General features: G+C 37.3%; 2 protein-coding genes across 3 annotated transcripts in view; both read right to left on the bottom strand.

Moving 5' to 3' along the window:
* Nucleotides 1-5,622, bottom strand: part of Vnn1 (vanin 1) — a 32,902-nt gene extending 27,280 nt beyond the window's left edge. For both annotated transcript variants that reach the window (XM_026381299.2, XM_026381292.2), the window contains exons 1-2: nucleotides 5,410-5,622; nucleotides 3,854-3,984 (exon numbers count right to left, since the gene is read on the bottom strand). In XM_026381299.2, coding sequence (XP_026237084.2) covers nucleotides 3,854-3,984; nucleotides 5,410-5,622 — 344 coding nt within the window. The remainder of the gene's footprint in view (nucleotides 1-3,853; nucleotides 3,985-5,409) is intronic.
* Nucleotides 5,623-7,047: 1,425 nt separating this feature from the next.
* Nucleotides 7,048-17,402, bottom strand: Vnn3 (vascular non-inflammatory molecule 3). Its single transcript, XM_026380925.2, is given in 13 exon segments — nucleotides 7,048-7,083; nucleotides 7,241-7,304; nucleotides 10,894-10,933; nucleotides 10,936-11,017; nucleotides 11,700-11,873; nucleotides 12,215-12,249; nucleotides 12,530-12,649; nucleotides 12,652-12,681; nucleotides 12,684-12,908; nucleotides 14,571-14,591; nucleotides 14,594-14,864; nucleotides 17,200-17,351; nucleotides 17,354-17,402. Coding segments are annotated over 13 exon segments (1,299 nt in total).
* Between the last annotated feature and the right edge of the window lie 1,010 nt (nucleotides 17,403-18,412).

Here is an 18,412-nt window from a genome sequence, read left to right as displayed (position 1 = left end):
AAATGGTGCTTAATTTTAGTTAATTTCCCCCCTAAGCTCAGCAGTGGTTTCCCATCCCACCCCAAGACCTGTGATAGGATGCTGCATGTGTGTTCCTGGAGAAGTCTGCAGGCAGCTTGCAGGATCAGGGTGAGCATTAAAACTCAGTCCTCTAGATATCAGGGATATGTTTTCTGATCAGTACTGGTTGCTTCAGAGTATGGAGTTACAGACACAGAGGCAAGCAGCATTGTTGCACACATACACATGCATTCAACTCACGGATGCAACTGCTTCCTCTAGGACCAAAGTGACTGCCAAGGTGTTCAAAGGGCCTTCTCAAATATCCTTTAATTTTTCCCTTTTTTAGGAGCCATACACAAGTATCCTTTCATTTTTCCCTTTTTTTATGAGCCATACAGTTAATAACTAAGACATACAGAATCAGACCAACATATATGGGAATTTAGAAAGTTGCCACCCAAACTCAGGAAAAGGCACAGGTATAGAAGAGATCTGAGAAGATCTTATGTTTATACTTCAAGCTGATCCTCAACAAAGGTCTGAAATAATGAAGAAGAAGAAAATAACAATACCAAAAACAAACAAAATAAACCAAGAGAAACTACCCCTGAAAAAGATCAGAGTCAGACCTACTAGAAAAAGACTTTAAAACAATTGTCTTGATGGCATGGTGGTGCACACCTATAATCCCAGCTGCTCAGGAGACTGAGGCAGGTGGATTACAACATCATGGCCAGAGAATGTAGCTCAGTGTTAGAAATACATTAAAATTAAAAATTAATAATTAAAAAATATGAGTATGTTTTGGGGCACACAATGTATGATGACAGAAATATGTGAAGTTAATAACTGAAATAGAAAAAGACAGAGATGTATAAGAGCAATTTTTATGCTATTGAAGTTAAATAAATTCAAATTAGAGTATTATAACCTTATGATGCTAAATATAATCCCTATGACAACTACAAAGAAAACAGATATAGATAGACACAAAAGAAAATGAGAAGGGAATTTAAATGTCTCATAAAAATCAACTGAATACAAAATAAGACAGTAATGCAGGAAATGAGAAACAAAAAGCTATAAGGGATATTGAAAACAAAATGACACAGAAAACAACAAATTGACAGAGGTAAGTCCCTCCTTGTCTTTAATCACATTATATGTAAATGCATTAAACTCTCCAATAAAATGTCAGAGATTGACAGAATGAAACTTCAAAAAAATATAATTCAACTCCATGCTGTCCCCAAAGTTCCTTTAACTCCAAAGAAATAAATAGGTTGAAAGTGAAAGGATAGAAAAAGATATTTTATGCAAATGGTTATGAGGATGACTATACAGATGCTCCACTATCGATTATGTGTAGTCATACAATTTTTCAATTTACAATGGTGCAAATGCATACTCACACAACCATTCTGTTTTTTGTTGTCAGTACAGTATTTAGTAAATTACACAGGATATTCAACACTATATTACAAAATAGATTTTATATTAGATGATTTTGCCCAACCATAGGTTAATGCAAATGTTTTGAGCACATTTATGTAGTCTAGACTAAGATACAATGATCAGTAAATCTGGCCCACTAAAAGCATTTTTCACGTATAACATTTTATTTAATCATGACATAATCCCATCAAAAATCAAGGAGCACCATTCTTATTATCAGACAAAATAGACTTTAAGTCAAAAAAAGTTACAAGGTACAAAGAAAAATATGTACTAATATTAATATCCAGAATACATATAGCTCTCCTAAAAGTCAACAGTAACAACAATGATTCAAAAATGAGCAAAAGGGTTGAATAGATATTTCTTCAAAGAAAATGCACAAATGAACAATAAACACATGAAAAGATGCTCAGCATGACTAATCATTAATGAAATGCAAATCGAAACCACAATGACATACCAACTTTACACCCCATCAGGATGGCTACTACCAGTAAATAATAATTAATAATAATAACAAGAGTTTGTGAGAATGTGGAAAAATTGGAACCTTGCATACTGGTGGTGGAGTACCTGCCATTATAGAAAGCAGTTTATTAGTTTCTCAAAAAAAAAATTAAAAAAAACTATTCCAATTTCATTTTGGAATATAAACCCAAAAGTGTTAAAATAGAAAGATATCAAAGAGATGTTCATATACCCATGTTCATAGAGTAAAACAAGAAAGGGTCTATGGATGAATAAATAAGCAAAATATGGCGTGCACACACACACACACACGCACACACACACACACACACACACATGCATGCCGACATCATTCAGCCTTTAAAAAAAAAAAGAAATTCAACAAGGATGATTGAGAACATTAAGTAAAATCAGCCAATCACAAAAAGACAAATACTATATGGTTCCATTATGTAAAATTCCTAGAGTAGTCAAACTCATAGAGAAGGGAAATGCCATTCAGAAGCAAAATCAATTCAATTCATAATGAAAGTAATAATAGAATTCTGGTCTTTAAGACACTGAAGGTCTGGCATGGGAGATGGTTATATAAGAAACAATTATGATACAATGGAATGAGAATAAAGTGATTGATTAAGATAAGTAGTACTGAACTTTGTCAAAATCAAGGTGACTTTATCAGTAGCTATAATATTTGGTTTGTGTGGTTTTCAGAGCTGATTCAAAAGAGGAATTCCTAAAACAATGTTAGCCATGGTGCATTCGGAAAGAAGTGTTTTCACTAACGTGATTCTCCCAGGTATGTAAAATATTGGCTTTCTACATATTTTTAATATTAAAAGTACTATTTTAATGTTTCTTTAGTCTATTCCAGATTTAAGCAATATGCACAATTCTGCTAGATCACCTCCTAGGTTAAAATCAGCCTATACAACCAGAAAAATGGGAAGTTGTACTCCACGTATGTGTAATTTGTCAAAATATATTCTATTGTCATGTATAACTAAAATGTGGCATATATACACAATGGAATTTTACTCAGCAATAAAAGAGAATAAAATCATGGCATTTGCAGGTAAATGGAGGGCGTTGGAGAAGATAATGTTAAGTGAAGTTAGCCAATCCCATAAAAACAAATGCCAAATGTTTCTGTGATATAAGAAGGCTGACTCATAGTGGGGTAGGGAGGGGGAGCATGGGAGGAATAGATGAATTCTAGATAGGGCAGAGGGGTGGGAGGGAAAGGAAGGGGGCAAGGGATTAGCAAGGATGGTGGAATGTGATGGACATCATTATCCAAAGTACATGTATGAAGACAAAAATTGGGTTGTCAACATACTTTATATACAACCAGAGATATGAAAAATTGTGCTGTATATGTGTAATAAGAATTGTAATGCATTCAGCTGTTATTATTTATTTATTTATTTATTTATTTATTAAAAATCAATTTTAAAAATCAGCCTAAGCTTTAAGGGTTTTAATACCTCAGCCTCATCAACTATTTGACCAATGAAATAGGAAAATCATTCATTCTAAATGGACACATGCCTCTCTTTTGTGATCTGCTCATATAGTTTCAAATTACAAATGTGCACAGGAAAGTATTTTTCTTTTCACAGGCAAGAATTTAGAGACTAAGATTTGGATCTTGTTTCACCCCCTAAATACCTCCTTCCTCAGCCTCCCAAGTCACTGATATTGCATTGTGTGCCACCAAATCTGGCTGAAATGTGATGATTTCTAAGCCATTTTCTAACACTAATTTCTGTGATTTCACAATTCACATTTCTGATCAATACATCCATAATAATGAAAAACAAAGTATTTTGAAGCGTAGAGTTCACAAGACATCTATGCAAAGTTTTCCCAGGCAAAAGAAGTTGATGTTCATGATCGACTTTTTCACATTCTCTTTTTTTACCTGTTAGGATTATTACAGGGAATCCAGTTCACTTGAGGGTCTGGGATATCCTCCAAGTATGGGTAGATAGATTCCCTGCTGAAATTGTAACCATAAATACCATCTTCTGGAGTCACAATTATATGTGCTCCCTGTTTAAAAAAATATATAGTTAATTAAAACATTTCTCAAATAGGGAAAAATTGCAAGGGGTAGAGATGCAAGAGAAACTGAATGGCTAACATCCATTTGAGTCTTTTCTTCCCCCTTTCAATCTTATTTGTTTGTTTTCTACATTGATCTAATTTGTTTTCTTTTCCCAAATTCTTTAGTCTTCTAATCCTGCCATTGCTGTTCTAGATAGCTTTTTCATTCTCTCAAAGATGTTAATAATTTTCCAGACCATTCTCTGCAATCATGAATTATATAGCTAGCTCTCCTGAAATCAATTCCTCCCTGAACTTTGGACAATTATTGTGACTACTGTGCCAGGATTGATTTATAACCCAAATTCTTTGTTTACTTTATCTTCTGCTCTAGCTTTCCCCTGCATGCCACCCTGAAAACCGGATTCCTGCTCCAATGAAGGAGGAGAGTCACACAACAGTTACCTGAATTGTGCTAAGGTTAGAAGTACTGCCTGCGCTAACATGAGCACTTTTGGATCGGAGGGTCACCTTGAAGGTCGCTGTGATCTTAAAAGAAATAATTGGACTAATTGAGAAAGAGCATCAGATCTCCTGATAACCTCATGTTTTAATATACATAAGAATATACTGGGGCTCAGCAGTAGCACACTTGCCTGGCACATGGGAGGCACTGGGTTCGATTCTTAGCACCACATATAAATAAATAAAGGTCTATCAACAACTAAAAATATATTTTTAAAAATATATATATACATCAACAGATTGTATAATATGTATGTGCCTATAAACATCCTCTCTTATTTCTGATCTATACCTGACCTATGAATATCTTATTTAAATCTTATTTGTCCAAACCACACATTTAAACTGCATGGGCTTTGCTTCAAACTTACGTCTTCATTTAACTCCAGGACTTACTGTTCAATAATACATATACTTTTATCCTATAATTAGAATGAAGCATGTAGTATATAATACACACTTGCAAGTCATTTGTTAACTTGAATCATGTTTTCAGATTATAAACTTACCTGAAAACCTGCAAACTCTTAAGGATACAAGAGGACACTGAGGCCATGAATACTCTGAGGATAGTACCTGTTCCCTGACCCATCTATCCTCCACCCCCATCTGTAGCAGAAAAAAGGAATATGTTGAATTTATAGCAAGTTCCTCAAAGGTCTGCTATTTCTTAATGATGACCAAACCATTCCTTTCTTAGCTTTCCTCTCTTTGTTGGGAGTGTAAGAGTGTCCTTACTCTGTTGATTTTGAGAGTAAAGTGAGATTCTAACTGTAAAACAAAGGATCTTGGCTATCCTGATACACACATCACCCAAAATTGTAACTGACCCTGACAACATCTCTCCCCTGGGACCCTATCTTTCTCATAGAATCTAGCACACTGGAGAGATGGCAGAGATGGTACCTGATTTGCAGCTAACGTGATCGCTCCTTCCAAAACATCAATATTCCTGTTCATGAATGCCAATGCTTCTTCAGGAGACACTAAGGTTAGGGGGTCATCAGGCAGTCTCACTGCATGTTCATAAACAGCTGCGATAAAAGTATCCAAGGAGTTGACTTTTAAGACACAGAAAACCGAAATTGCCGCATAAGCCAGAAACTGAGTAGTAGTCATGCTGAAGTCCAAAGAGTACTGCAAAACAGAGTGTGTCTTACTATTTATAGACGAAAACACAAGTGGTCACATGGTTCCTGGAACTTAGTACTTTAAAAACTAAGTGCAAAGACTAATTTTAAGAAAACTTTGTGCCTTCATATTATCTTTAGGCAACAAAAGACCTTTTCATCCTTTTTGCAGGGATGATTAGGGAAGAACAAATAAGGAAATGTATTCATATTAGTTTGCCAGGACTACAATATATCACAATCTGGGTGGTATAGATAACAAAAATGTTTTGTCTCATCATTCTTGAGGTGAGAAGTTCAGAGAAGGTGTCAGCAGGGTTGGTTCCTATTCAGGTTCTGAGGGAAAGATGTGTTCCAGACTCCTGTCCCTGGCTATCTTTTCCCTGTGTCTCTTCAGATGGTGTTGTCCCTGTAAATTTCCCCTTTTTCATATTGGCATCAGTCATTCAATTTAATGTCTACCTGATTCCAGAATGACTCCATCTTAATAAATTGGCTCCCAACACTGTTTCCAAATAAGATCACATTCAGAGGCACTGGACTTCAACATTACTTTCTTTGTGTGAGCACTTGAGTTCCAGGCCTCCTGAGTCACACAATAAACACCAGCTCCCTCTGCTTGTTGGCCTCCTTTGGACCTGCCACCCATCCAGGTGAGCAAGGAAAGCTAGATACTTTGGAAGGAGATGTAATGGTTACATAACAAGGGATAAAAGGAATCTTTGTATGAGTCAATAAGAGGTTAAAAAATAATGCTTTGAACTTCTTCGATTAAAAATATTAAATGAAGACCTCCCAATGAGTTTCCAATCCAATATGTAAAAAACTTAGCAATCATCTCTCTCATCCTCACCACAAGAAAAAAGCCAAACTACTAGAAAATCAACAAACTTTTCTTAGAAGCATCAGAGAATTGAGGTCATAGGATAAATTGTCTGTCGCCCTTATAATTGGAGAGACAGGCAAATACAGAAGACAAAAAATTAAAGGACCAGAGTCTGATGTGGAGCAAGTACTCTGACCTGCAGGGGATGAATTGCTAGAAACTCAGCAATATTGGACAATATTGACAGTTAAAACTCTTGAATGGGGTTATGGAATCAATCTCTCTCTCTCTCTCTCTCTCTCTCTCTCTCTCTCTCTCTCTCTCTCTCTCTCTCTCGAGTTTTACCTCTAGAAACCCTACCAGATTCTCAGGGAAAATGGATAAATATTAGGGTAAAAATCCCACTGTGCTTCCTGCAAGGAGAGGGGAAATTAGATGGTTGTGAAATATATCCAGAACACTCTCTTCTCTTCTCCTTAGCAAAAGCCTGCCCTTAAAGGAAAGCATATTACCAGGGCCTAATCTACCTGGGGGAAGGGACACTTCAAATCTATCTCCTTTTACCCTTCCACAAGGGAGGATAAAATCTCAGCCCCAGCTGCCTCTACCTGGTTCACGATCCTCCTAAAAATAGAAGAAAAAAGCTTAGATGCAATTGTGAAGTAAGGTTACAGCCCTGGCTGGGTACAGGCTCACTAGAAGAATGAGACGAATCATAGTACCATAGGACACTTCCCCTGCCCCTGAGGATTACCATGCTATCAATCCGTTTCTGACTTACCTGTCGTATATGAGACTCCAGATGAAACACTGCACTTCTTGCAACACCATGTCCCTCACAGGACCTGGAAACAGGAAGCGCACCAAGAGCCAATGAAATCAACTGCCTCTTGAACGGAAAATGGACAGCTCACTGCCTAGACAGAGGGAAGACCCACTCTGCCTGAACTTTGCTGACAGAGCAGCAGGTCCCAGAAGGAACTCAGAAGCAAGTCCTGCCAGCTCAAGCAGGGAGAACCAGAACCAAGAGAAGGAGCTGAGAACAAAGACTGAGGGGGATTAACACTGCCTCTTGCACTTTGCCTGGTGACATCTGAAAAGCCATGTACACACTGGTCCACCTGTATATGTGGTAAAAGATTAGAAGTCTGCCTCTGTGTTGCTGCTAAAATATATATAAAATATATAAGTATATATTATACAAACAATTTATAAAATATATAATTATGTATTTATTTGTAGATAATTAGTCATTGGAACTCCACGTCAATTTCCGGATTGACCTTAATTTGCCTGATAAGTTGTTTATGTGGTCAGAATATATATTCTTGACATAGGACTTAATAAAACTATTTTTGCATTTTTGAATGAAGCTCCTTAACATTATCGGTGGCCTTGTCACAGGAAAAAATTACAACAATTTAGCTTAAAGATCTTGATTGGATTTTATTTAAATTCCATATTTGGGCAAAACTTTATTCCATAAAATTGAATAAGTGTTCCTGTGACCTGAGCAAAATAAGCTGGTTTTATAGACACAGAAGGCTGAAGAAAGAAACAAAAGGACAAAAAATCCGCCTATCATTTCACTTTACTTTCCTTGTAAAGTGAGACAGAACAATGGAAAAATAACTAACTGGTTAAGATCCAGTTATTTCAGGTCACTTCTTTTGTGTAAAGATTAAAGCAGAGAGATCTTTATTATACTACCAACTGAAACTGGTCTGATTGGGAAATTTGGTTGTTATTGCTCTGATTCTGATTTTTCAGAGGGTCAGGTAAACAGTATAATTCCATTTGGTGACAATGAACTTTAGTAATAAGTGATTCCATTTTGATTTTTTTTTTTTTTTGCCTGTTCTATTGGGGTCCAGGGCAGGAATTTAGTCCAAAACAATGGTTTCTTGTAATTTCTATTTAACACCCTAAATTGGCTCTCAGGAATTTGTTTGTTTGCTTGTTTGTTTTGCTAACCAAGGAGTTATATTCTTCGGTATCAGAAATACTAGATGAAGCCATGAGTGGCTTTACTCTCCAAAGAAAGAGAGAAAAGGAAGGGAGTCATGTCTGTGAATGTTGAGTTTAGTATGACTTATAAGTCATGGTAAATTAAATGGGAAGTGAGGAGAGGAAGGGAGGAAAGCCAGAGGTGAAAGAAAATAAAAAGCATGAGTGGGTATTAAAAGATATCGGGTAAACAATCTTTAGGAGGAGTAGTTCAGTTGTTCTCTCATGGAAAGTAAGGGCTGAGAAATGACCATGAGATCTGATTTTTGAAACTTTCTTTGATAAAAAGAGTGCAGAAGTCTGCTTAGATAAGACTGCATGAAATAAAGGGTGGTGAAGAAGTTGGGGCCATTATGCATAACCACCTTCCAATGGTGGTTTATGAGAAACATACTAAGAAGGAAGCAGTATAAGGCCATAAAGAGGAAAGGTACCCATATCCCACATGGACAGAAGAAATCCAGCCACAATGCGGTGTCATCTAGGATCTAAGGGTCATGGTTCCTATAACAAGAATCTAAGAAAGATGGAAATTGGAATACCAAAAACATTTTCTGCCGCTTAGAGCATCTCTGGTTTCCTGGTACAGGATTAAATTATATTGGGTGGGAATAAATACCTAGAAGAAGTCTAGAAATGCAATTATCATACATTTTGTAGGGGTAAAAGGTATCTCTTAACTCAGTGATTCTCAACCACCCCTAAGGATTCCAGAGTATCCATGTGCTCTCATGTGAGTCTCTTCCCAGAGGTAATCAATGACCAGCCAGGTAAAGGACTCAAAGAACTCGGGGAAATGCGCCAAAAGTTATTAGAGGAAGAGATGACAAGAATCCTGGCCTCGAACATGCTGCAACAAATCTCTGAGTACTTCAAGAGGGCTTAATCAGAATTGGGTAGATCCTAGGTAGAAAAAAGTCAAGATGTAGTCTGAAGGAGATAATTTATTTTTTATTTGAATTCCAAGTGTCTAATTTTCTTGAAAATAGACCATAAGAATCAAGTAAACTATGATAAAAAAGATAGTGGAACAATTCTAATTAGCTACAAAATTGTTCATAATTACTTGATGAGATGCCCTGATTTTTTATTTGATATTCAAAGTTCACCCGGTGTAATGATAGTGACATGTGTTAATTGGGATTCTTAGGAGCAATGAAGATGATAAGAGATATATAATGATAGGATAAAATGATAGCCTATATTTTATATATGTCAATAAGTGATAGGACCGATATTCTATGTCTTATATTATTTATTATATTGATTATGATAATTAGGATAATTAGGACATATATGATACTGTTTTTCACAATTATAGAGACTGAGACATCTCATGAGCTGACATCTATCTGCAAGCTGGGGACCCAAGAAGGCTGGGGCAATAGTTTGAAGGCCTGAGAGATGGAGAATAGATGATGCCATTCCAATGCAATTTGAAGGCCTGAGCACCAGAAGCCAGAAGATCTACATTCTAACTGAAGCATTCGGGCAGAAAATCAACAAAACCTTCATCTGCCTTTCTGTTCTACTCAGGCCTTCAAGGGATTCATTGATGCCCACTCACATTGGGTAGGGTCATCTGATTAACTCAGTCCACCAATTCTAATGCTAATCTATTTTCAAGACACCCTGGCATATACAAGAGAAATAATGTCTAGCCAGCTATGTCCAGTAAAGTTAATACATAAAATTAACCATTATTGGATGGAAGCAATATTTGCCCACATAGAGTGGTTGCTACAAAATAATTTTTCTAGGCCCTCCTCCCACTTGAATATATGTTCAACTCATACACAGACTTACAGGAACACATACATGAAATGAGTTTTTGCTGCATCAAATAGCACACACACACTGTCATGGTCTTTTTCTATTGCTAATAATTACATCACCAAAGCCTGGATAAATCTTAAAGAAGAGAAGTTTATTTGGGCTCATGGTGCAAAGCCAAGGACCTACATCTGGTGATGGACTTCTTACTGAGGAGGTGCAGGGCATCACATGGTTTGAGACAGAGAACATGTGTACCTATGTGTTCTGGTCTCCTCTTCTCATTAAGCCACCAGGAGTTTATCATGGAGGCTGTGCTCTCATGATCTTATCTAATTCTTATTACCTCTCAAAGGCCTGATTTTCCACCTTCTAGGTACTTCACAGTGGCAATTAAATTTCAACATGAGTTTTGGAGGGGCAAGCCATATCAAATCATAGCATACCCATTGCTTTTTTAAATCTTCTTTAGTTTATTTGCTGTTCCAATAAGTTTATGGCATGTATCCTGACTGGACACCAAGGGCTCTCTCTCTCTCTCTCTCTCTCTCTCTCTCTCTCTCTCTCTCTCTCTCTCTCTCTCTCTCTCTCTTCTCTCTCTCCTGTCTCTTTGTCAGACTAATCCTGCAAGATCCTGGTGAAGGGGATCATTACAAATTCCCAGGTCCCTGTCATGAGCGCTAAGAAGGGTCTTTTCAAACACTCCTCCATAGAGAGCCATAACTAAGACAGACAAAGAGACTCCAGTTTGGCTCCTTAGATGTCCATCTCTTGAAACCTAATCAAAGAAAGCAAAGGATTAATTCCAATGCAGTGCTTGGTTTCCAGCCCAGGGGCTTTGTTTCACAACATTCCTCCTAATGCAACTTAAGGTTATAAAAAGCAGGCAGGATTTGGTACCCAAAGATTCAGCCTCCTGTTTTGGATCCAATACTAGAGGAACTTTGGGTGAAAGTGTGGCAAATAAATCCGTTTCACAGGTGATCAAATAAAATAATGCATTTTTTTAAAAAGTGCTCTCTAAGCTCATGAAACACTATACAAAGTATTAACTCTTACTATCATTACAACAAATTCTCAAACTAAAACACTCAAGATATAAATCATAGATGTACCATTTTTAACTTGAACATTCTATACCATGCAAAGGTTCAGGACATTAGTTGCCATTATCAGCAATCAATGCATCAATTTTGATTTCTCTGTGACTTCACTGTTGCCTTGCATTTCAACATCACACTTCTGGAAAAAAAAAAAAGAATCCCAACTCCTCTATTACAGCACAAAGATAATCTAAAACTACAGCTTTCATTCCTCTCATGGCTTCCATATGTCTTTAAGGTGTGTCTCATAGAATGTGAATGATAATGCTTCCATATTGTCCCTTTACTTTAAAGATTATCATTATGCTGTTCTACCACATCTGCCCAAAGAAAGTCATCATCTTGAAAACCTCCTACCTTGTAATGTCTTTCAGGGACAAGCTGACTCCTACTTAGGACAATCTGTGGGAAAACAGAGCTTGTTGCAAATGTGATGCTGAGAGAGAACTCCTCAAACTTGGTAAAAGCTGAACCCATGGGCTCCCGGCAAGTTCTCAGGGCTGTGGTTTGGCACTTCAGTAATGTGCATATCTATACAGAAAATAAAAGTAGTCATAAAAATTTGAAAATATTCTCTCAGCTGAATTATTCTATTTCAGAGTAGAGGAATGTTTTAGTTGCCTTTTAAGCAACGTTATTTAATTTCAATCAGAACTTATTTGTGAATTCTAATGCCAATTTAGTGAATCCAGATTTTATGTTTTTAGAGAATACAAATGGAATAGAAACAAATTTTTTAAATCAGAGTGTATTTCACATAATCATAGCTATTTCAAATTCTAATTTGATTATTTCATAAACTGTTTAATTAAATATCTCTTTTAGAGATATGGCCATGTGGCTAAACTGGGTCACAATTGAAAACAGGAGACCTCAGTTGAAGATGATCTGAAAAACACTATTTGATCTGGTGGAAAAAGAATGCACAGAAGTTTCATCTTTTTAAACTTAAACTTGACCTGCTAAGAACTAATCAATCTACTTTATTTTTTTACCTTGCCAAGAAAATTAACTCATTCTTGCTATGATGAAACAAATTGAGTGTTCTTGGTGAAAAAAAAAAGATTAATGTAATATTTTACCAATTTTGACTGACTCTAGCATAATTTTTAAAGAAAGGTAATGATGACCTGGAAGAAAAACTAATAATTATTAGTAATGCAACAAACACACTTATGCATGTTTACCTATAATATTATAATACCTATAAGAATATTGGCCTTCTACTGTGTGCAGTCCATCAAAAGCTCCCAGAGCATAGACCTCATCTACTTGCTTCTCAGACATCTTGTAAGATAAATGACAAACAGATCCTTCTGGCAAACTGTGTAATTTCCTTAAGTTCAGTGAAGGTGAACTCATCAAAATAAACCATCCCCAGAAAATCCTGCTGCTCAGAAGGGAAGAACTTGACACTTTTGGCATAAGCACTCCAGTCAAGGGCTGCAGGGTAGGTGGGATTGCTGAGAGGCCAAGACTTCTGTTCTGATAGCATCAATTGGCCACTCTCTGCTTCCATGTCATAATGATACACACTGAGTGCTTCTGGGGCATAGATCCTACTCCCTATGGCCAACAACAACAACAACAAATGCAAATATTAATTTCAATTTTATTTATTTTGTGTGTGTGTGTGTGTGTGTGTCTGTGTGTGTGTTGCTGGAGATGGAACCCAGGCAGGGCCTTGTACGGGTCAGCCAAATGCTCTACCACCTCAAATTTTTTAGGGTGACATGCTACTAGACTAATCCCTTGTGAAATTAAAATTATTAAGTCATAAGCATTTTCAAGACAGTTAGGGAGATGGGTGTTATATTGAGCTGTGAGATTCTCATTTGTTTTTCTTATTCTTCTCTTTTCTAAGCAAATCCAACAAAAAAACTAGAACATTCTCCCAAATATGAAAGATAATTTCAGCTCTCCACTGATCTAGTCAATTTATTTTTGTCTGTGATTCCTTATTTTCATCAACAAACAAGTAGTCAGGAGGATAAGAGGGGAGCATGCATTACCTTGAAGTTGGATACTTTAAAGGATAAACTCTAAAAACCTGAGAAGTTGAAAATGATTTTATCATCTGAATAAGATTTATTTCATGATAACAATAGATGTTGGCTGGGATATTTCTTTTTAAAAAATATATTTATTTTTTAGCTGTAGATGGACACAATACCTTTATTTTATTTAATTATTTTTACGTGGTGCTGAGGATCGAACCCAGGGCCTCACACGTACTAAGCGAGTGCTCTACCTCAGAGCCACAACCCCAGCCGCGGCTGGGATATTTCTTAGACTGGCTCTGACTTTTTACTTATTTTGACTTCTCTCTTCCCCTCATATAAGATTGAGATAATGTTTGCTTCTTTCCTTTACAAGAATGATGTTCTTAAGTAGAAGCCAGTATTGTTATTAATTTTGTGATGACAGAATTAATACATGCATTGATCACTGAAGAAAGTTGTGGCTTCTTTCTTACAGTCCCTGCCCTTTGCCTCTCTGTCTTCTCTGTGTAGTGGGTAGCTCTCCTGTTGCCATTCCTTTCCCCTGAAAATGTATGCCTGCTCCAAGTCCATCTCCTCTCACTCTTTGATGGGGACCAGTGCCAGATGAGAGCCTCAGCAGCTTGGCAGTCCAGAGTCCCCTGATCTCAGTTGTCACTAGCTTCCAAATCATTGCCATTTCAAGGGATGTCAATGTAACAGCCAAGCTCATTGGGGCTGGGGCTGCCGCCTTTGGGGTGGCTGCTCTGGGGCTGGGATTAGGATTGTGCTTGGGAGCCTCACCACTAGTTATGCTAGGATCCTCCTCTGAACAAACAGCTCTTCTACACTACTCTGGAGTTTGACCCTAGGAGGCCATGGGCTCTTTTGCCTGATGGTGCTCTTTCTCATCCTCTTCGCCAAGTGAAGGCACTACTTCCCCTACCAGTAGGTGCTCCTGTCTCTCATGACTCCTCTGCCCTGTATCTTCCTTTTCCTAACTCTCTCCATACAGTCTGGGGAAAGTGGTTGGATCAGGGTTCGACTGGGGGATGATAAATACTGTTAGGAAAGGGAAGGGAAGGGGAGGAGAGGGGAAGAGAGGGGAGGACAGGGGAGGAGATAGAAGGGAGGGGAAGGGAAGAGAAGGTAAGGGAAGGGGAAGGGAGGGGAAAGTGTGGGGCTTGAAAATCAGTAAAGAGTTGCCAAGACTGTCACTGCCACTATGTGCATGACTGGCATGAGTGACCTGTCATGTGCCTGCTGGTGTGTGGGTATTCGCAGCAAGCACATTGACTCCCATGGCTCTAGCCCTTGCAGGATGGAACAGGACAGCAGAGAGGAGGGGCAGTGTGTTGTACCAGGTCCTGGGATACAGAACACTGTCGACTTGAAACTCCTTCACCACCACCATAGCCTGGTTGTAAGAAAAAAAAATGTCAAAACAAGTGAAGATGCCAAACTTCCCAAAGGGAGTTTCAAAAGTCACAAATTCTGCATCCTTAGGGAAGTCAAATTGAATTTCGGGGGCAAGAAGATTGTACTGTTATCAAAAAGCAGAGAAGGGGAAATAAGTATAAAGCAAACTGACAACAGATGTGGTCAACACCCATTTTAAAAAAATCTTTCCTCCTATGTATGTTGAATTGCTCATTTAAAACTGTTACACATGGATTTGCATGACTCATGCCCACCATTATACCAATGAGGATTTTTCACTGTGACATTAATCAAAAAACTTCACTTTTCTCTGACCAATGAATGAAATTATATCTACAAATGATATTTAAGATGTGAATATTTCTGTCTTAAAAATCACAGGATGAAATCTTGAATCTTATCATTTTCAGGTTGTTTTCTGTATTCTTTATATATCAACATCACTTTATATGTGAAGTCTAATGCATGTTAATAAAATAAACTTTGTCATGTCTCCCGGTGATACTGCTAACAAGTGAGATAGATTTAAAATTAATTTAGACAATGCAATAACTAAATCTTGTTAATTAGTAAGCCATTAGTAATTATTTTTCCACCTGATTATTGGTCCAAAAGTCCACTTAACCTCTGCTCAGGAGTTCAGCATATGCTTGGTTTGGGATTTTATTTGCCTGATGTATGCATAGGTGAGCTCTGTCATGAGCTATTTCTCCACTCCTACTGGACATATCTAGTTCCTTCATTCACCCCCAGGTGGTAGTGCATTCTTCCTCCTTAGGTGAACAGCTCAGGAAAGGATGGGACCTAATTGGAATCAAGGAATGACGAGACTATGGATATTCTCCCCTTGGATTTTATTCACAAGGATGTGAACTCTGTGCTCCAAAAAAGTCGCAGGCTTAAGTGGGGGAAGAGCAATAGGAGTTTTCAATCTGGAGACAATAAATGGGGTTTTCTAGAAATAAAAGTTCAAGGAATTGAGCATAATCCCTAGTGGGCCCATGCCAGCCAGTCTTCAAGCCTTCTTGCTTCAGTGAATTTGAAATAGAGACAAAAAGTGGAATGGTGGTTGCCAGGGGCTGGGTGGTGGGGCAATAGGAGTTATTGCTTAATGGGCATAAAGTTTCAGATGCGCAAGATGAAAAGAATTCTCGACAAAGATGATGATAGTAATTGTTGTGCAACAATATGAATACTGATACCACTTAAAATAGCTGATACATTTTGTGTTATGTGTATTTGCCTTAATTAATAATAATAATAATAGGTAAGAACTTGGTGTTGCTGTACTCTGTGGCTTCTAAAAGGAAAGTCACCCTGACAACAGCTGTTAACAATAGCAAAAAGGGCTAGAGGGACAGATGATATGGTTTGACTCATTGAGTGGCAAACTGCACCTGAAAGATCTACCCTTATCATGACACTATTTGTTCAGGTACTGTTTTGGTTTGGACCTGGAATGTTCTCCAAAGGTTCATGTGTTGAAGGCTTGGTTTCCAAAGCAGCAATGTTCAGATGTGGGGATTTGGGAAAGTGATTTTATCATGAGGGCTCTGACTGAATCAGTGGGTTCATAGCTGAATGGACCATTGGTAGGGGGTGGAAAATGTGGGAGGTGAGGACTAGTTGGAAGAAGTAGGTTATCAAGATATTCTCTGAAAGAGTATCTCATGTCTCTAGCCCCTTCCTTGCTCCCTCTCTCTCTCTCTTTGCTGTAGTCCTGGGGGTTGAACCTAGGACTTTGCACATGCTGGGTAAGCACTCCACCACTGAGCAACATCCCCACTGGTCTCTCTCTTTCTCTTTGTTTACTTGCCCTCATGAGGTGAGCAGCTCTGCTTCACCATGAGCTCTTCTTCAAGATATTTTGCCTCTCCAAAGGCACAAAGAAAGGGAGCCAAGTGACCACAAACTGAAACCTCAGAAACTATGAGCCAAAATACATCTTTTATCCCTTAAGTTGATTTTCTCAGGTATTTTGTCACAGTGACAAAATTAGTTAGCACAGGTACCTAAGCAGAGAAATTCTCCTCTTTTTTAAAAGCCAATTTCTTTGCAATCAAATAAATCCTAACGAAATAGATGGGAGCTTAGTATAAAATATGAACAAAATGTGCCCAAAAAATACTAACTCTGACACTAAATCATGGATGAAAAGGCTATTTCTCCTTTCTCAGAGAATATTAAAATATTTATGAGGCTATTATCACATGTGCTTTCGTATTCTGTCATATTCTATTTTATGGCTAAATCAAACGTGGAATCCTTCTTTTGGATTGAAATAAATTAAATCCCCTTTCCAGCTAAAGTGAGTAATGATTATAAGATGCATCCATAACCATTATCTTGCCAACATTCAACAAACAAACATGCATGCATATCTTGACTGACAAGAAAGAAAGTCAGTCAGGTTTATCTAAGGCAAAAGTAATTCTCACTTAATGGTAGTGGGCTACCAGACTACCCTCAGAATCAAACATCACATCAGTATTGTATTGGTAACTGCCATCAGGGGGACACTGAGTGTCACTGGCATTGCAAGGTTTCTTGTCCCCAATATTTGCCACAACATAGATTGAGCTGTCCTTGCGAGGTAACTGAGTCTCTCTTGCATTGGTGTGTGGAATAATTCAAAAAACATTGCCTATGACTATATTTTAGTGATTTCCAGAATACCAAATGATACTTTATTTTCCTGCTTTTCTTTTGAGCTGTAGGTCAAGAATCAACAGAAAAGATTTTAAAATTCACAGGCAATATAGTGCTCATCTTCATGAAAGTTAACTTTTTGAATGTGCCGGACTCCAGGTTTCAGTGAAAAACTGAAGCACAGAAGAGATGGAGGAGGCACTGGAGGAGGAGAAACACCACTGTCTCTTACAAGTGCACCCAGGAAGGCAAGGGAAGGGTTTGAAATTTAGCAGATTCTGAAAGAAAAACCCAAATCAAAAAAAAAAAAAAAAAAGAGAGAAAAGAAAAAAAAAACACCAATAAATGCAGTCTTAGAGTTTGATTAACTTTTTTTTCTTTTCTCTTTTTTTTGATTTGGGTTTTTCTTTCATTTTCATTTTTCTTTCTTGTTTTTTAATTTTTTTACAATTTTTTTTTAAATTTTTTTCTTCCAATTTTAATTTTAATTTTTTTATTATTTTTTATAAAAAAATTTTTTTGTTCTTTTTTATTTTTTTCCTATTTTTTTCTTCTTTTATCTTTTCATTTCTTTTCAATTATCTTATCCCCCCTTCCTTGAATTCTACCTGCTTACTCTCATTCTCTTTAGTGACTTCTTCCCTTCCCTTCTAATACCTTTCCTCCCAAGCATCAAATAAATTTATAAGAGTAAACAGTAACTCAGCAGTCAAACAGAGCAAGAAGTAACATGAGCAGCTTCAAAAAGCAAGGAAGAAAAGGAGTACAAACAATGCAGGACAGCCTAAATAGTCAGGAGGACCTAGAGTCATCAGAAAAATTGTCATATAAAGAACTCAAGGAACACCTTAGACAGATGGAATGGAACCTTAAAGAGGATACGAGACAGCAAATTCAAGCAGTGAAAGAACACATTGAGAATAAATTACATAAACAGATAAAAGAAGAAGTTAAGCATCTTTATCAGGAGATAGAGATTATAAAAAATAATCAAACAATAAT

This window comes from Urocitellus parryii, chromosome 8, assembly GCF_045843805.1.
Source record: "Urocitellus parryii isolate mUroPar1 chromosome 8, mUroPar1.hap1, whole genome shotgun sequence".
Taxonomy (NCBI): Eukaryota; Metazoa; Chordata; class Mammalia; order Rodentia; family Sciuridae; genus Urocitellus; species Urocitellus parryii.
This window is presented reverse-complemented; position numbering and strand designations above follow the sequence as displayed.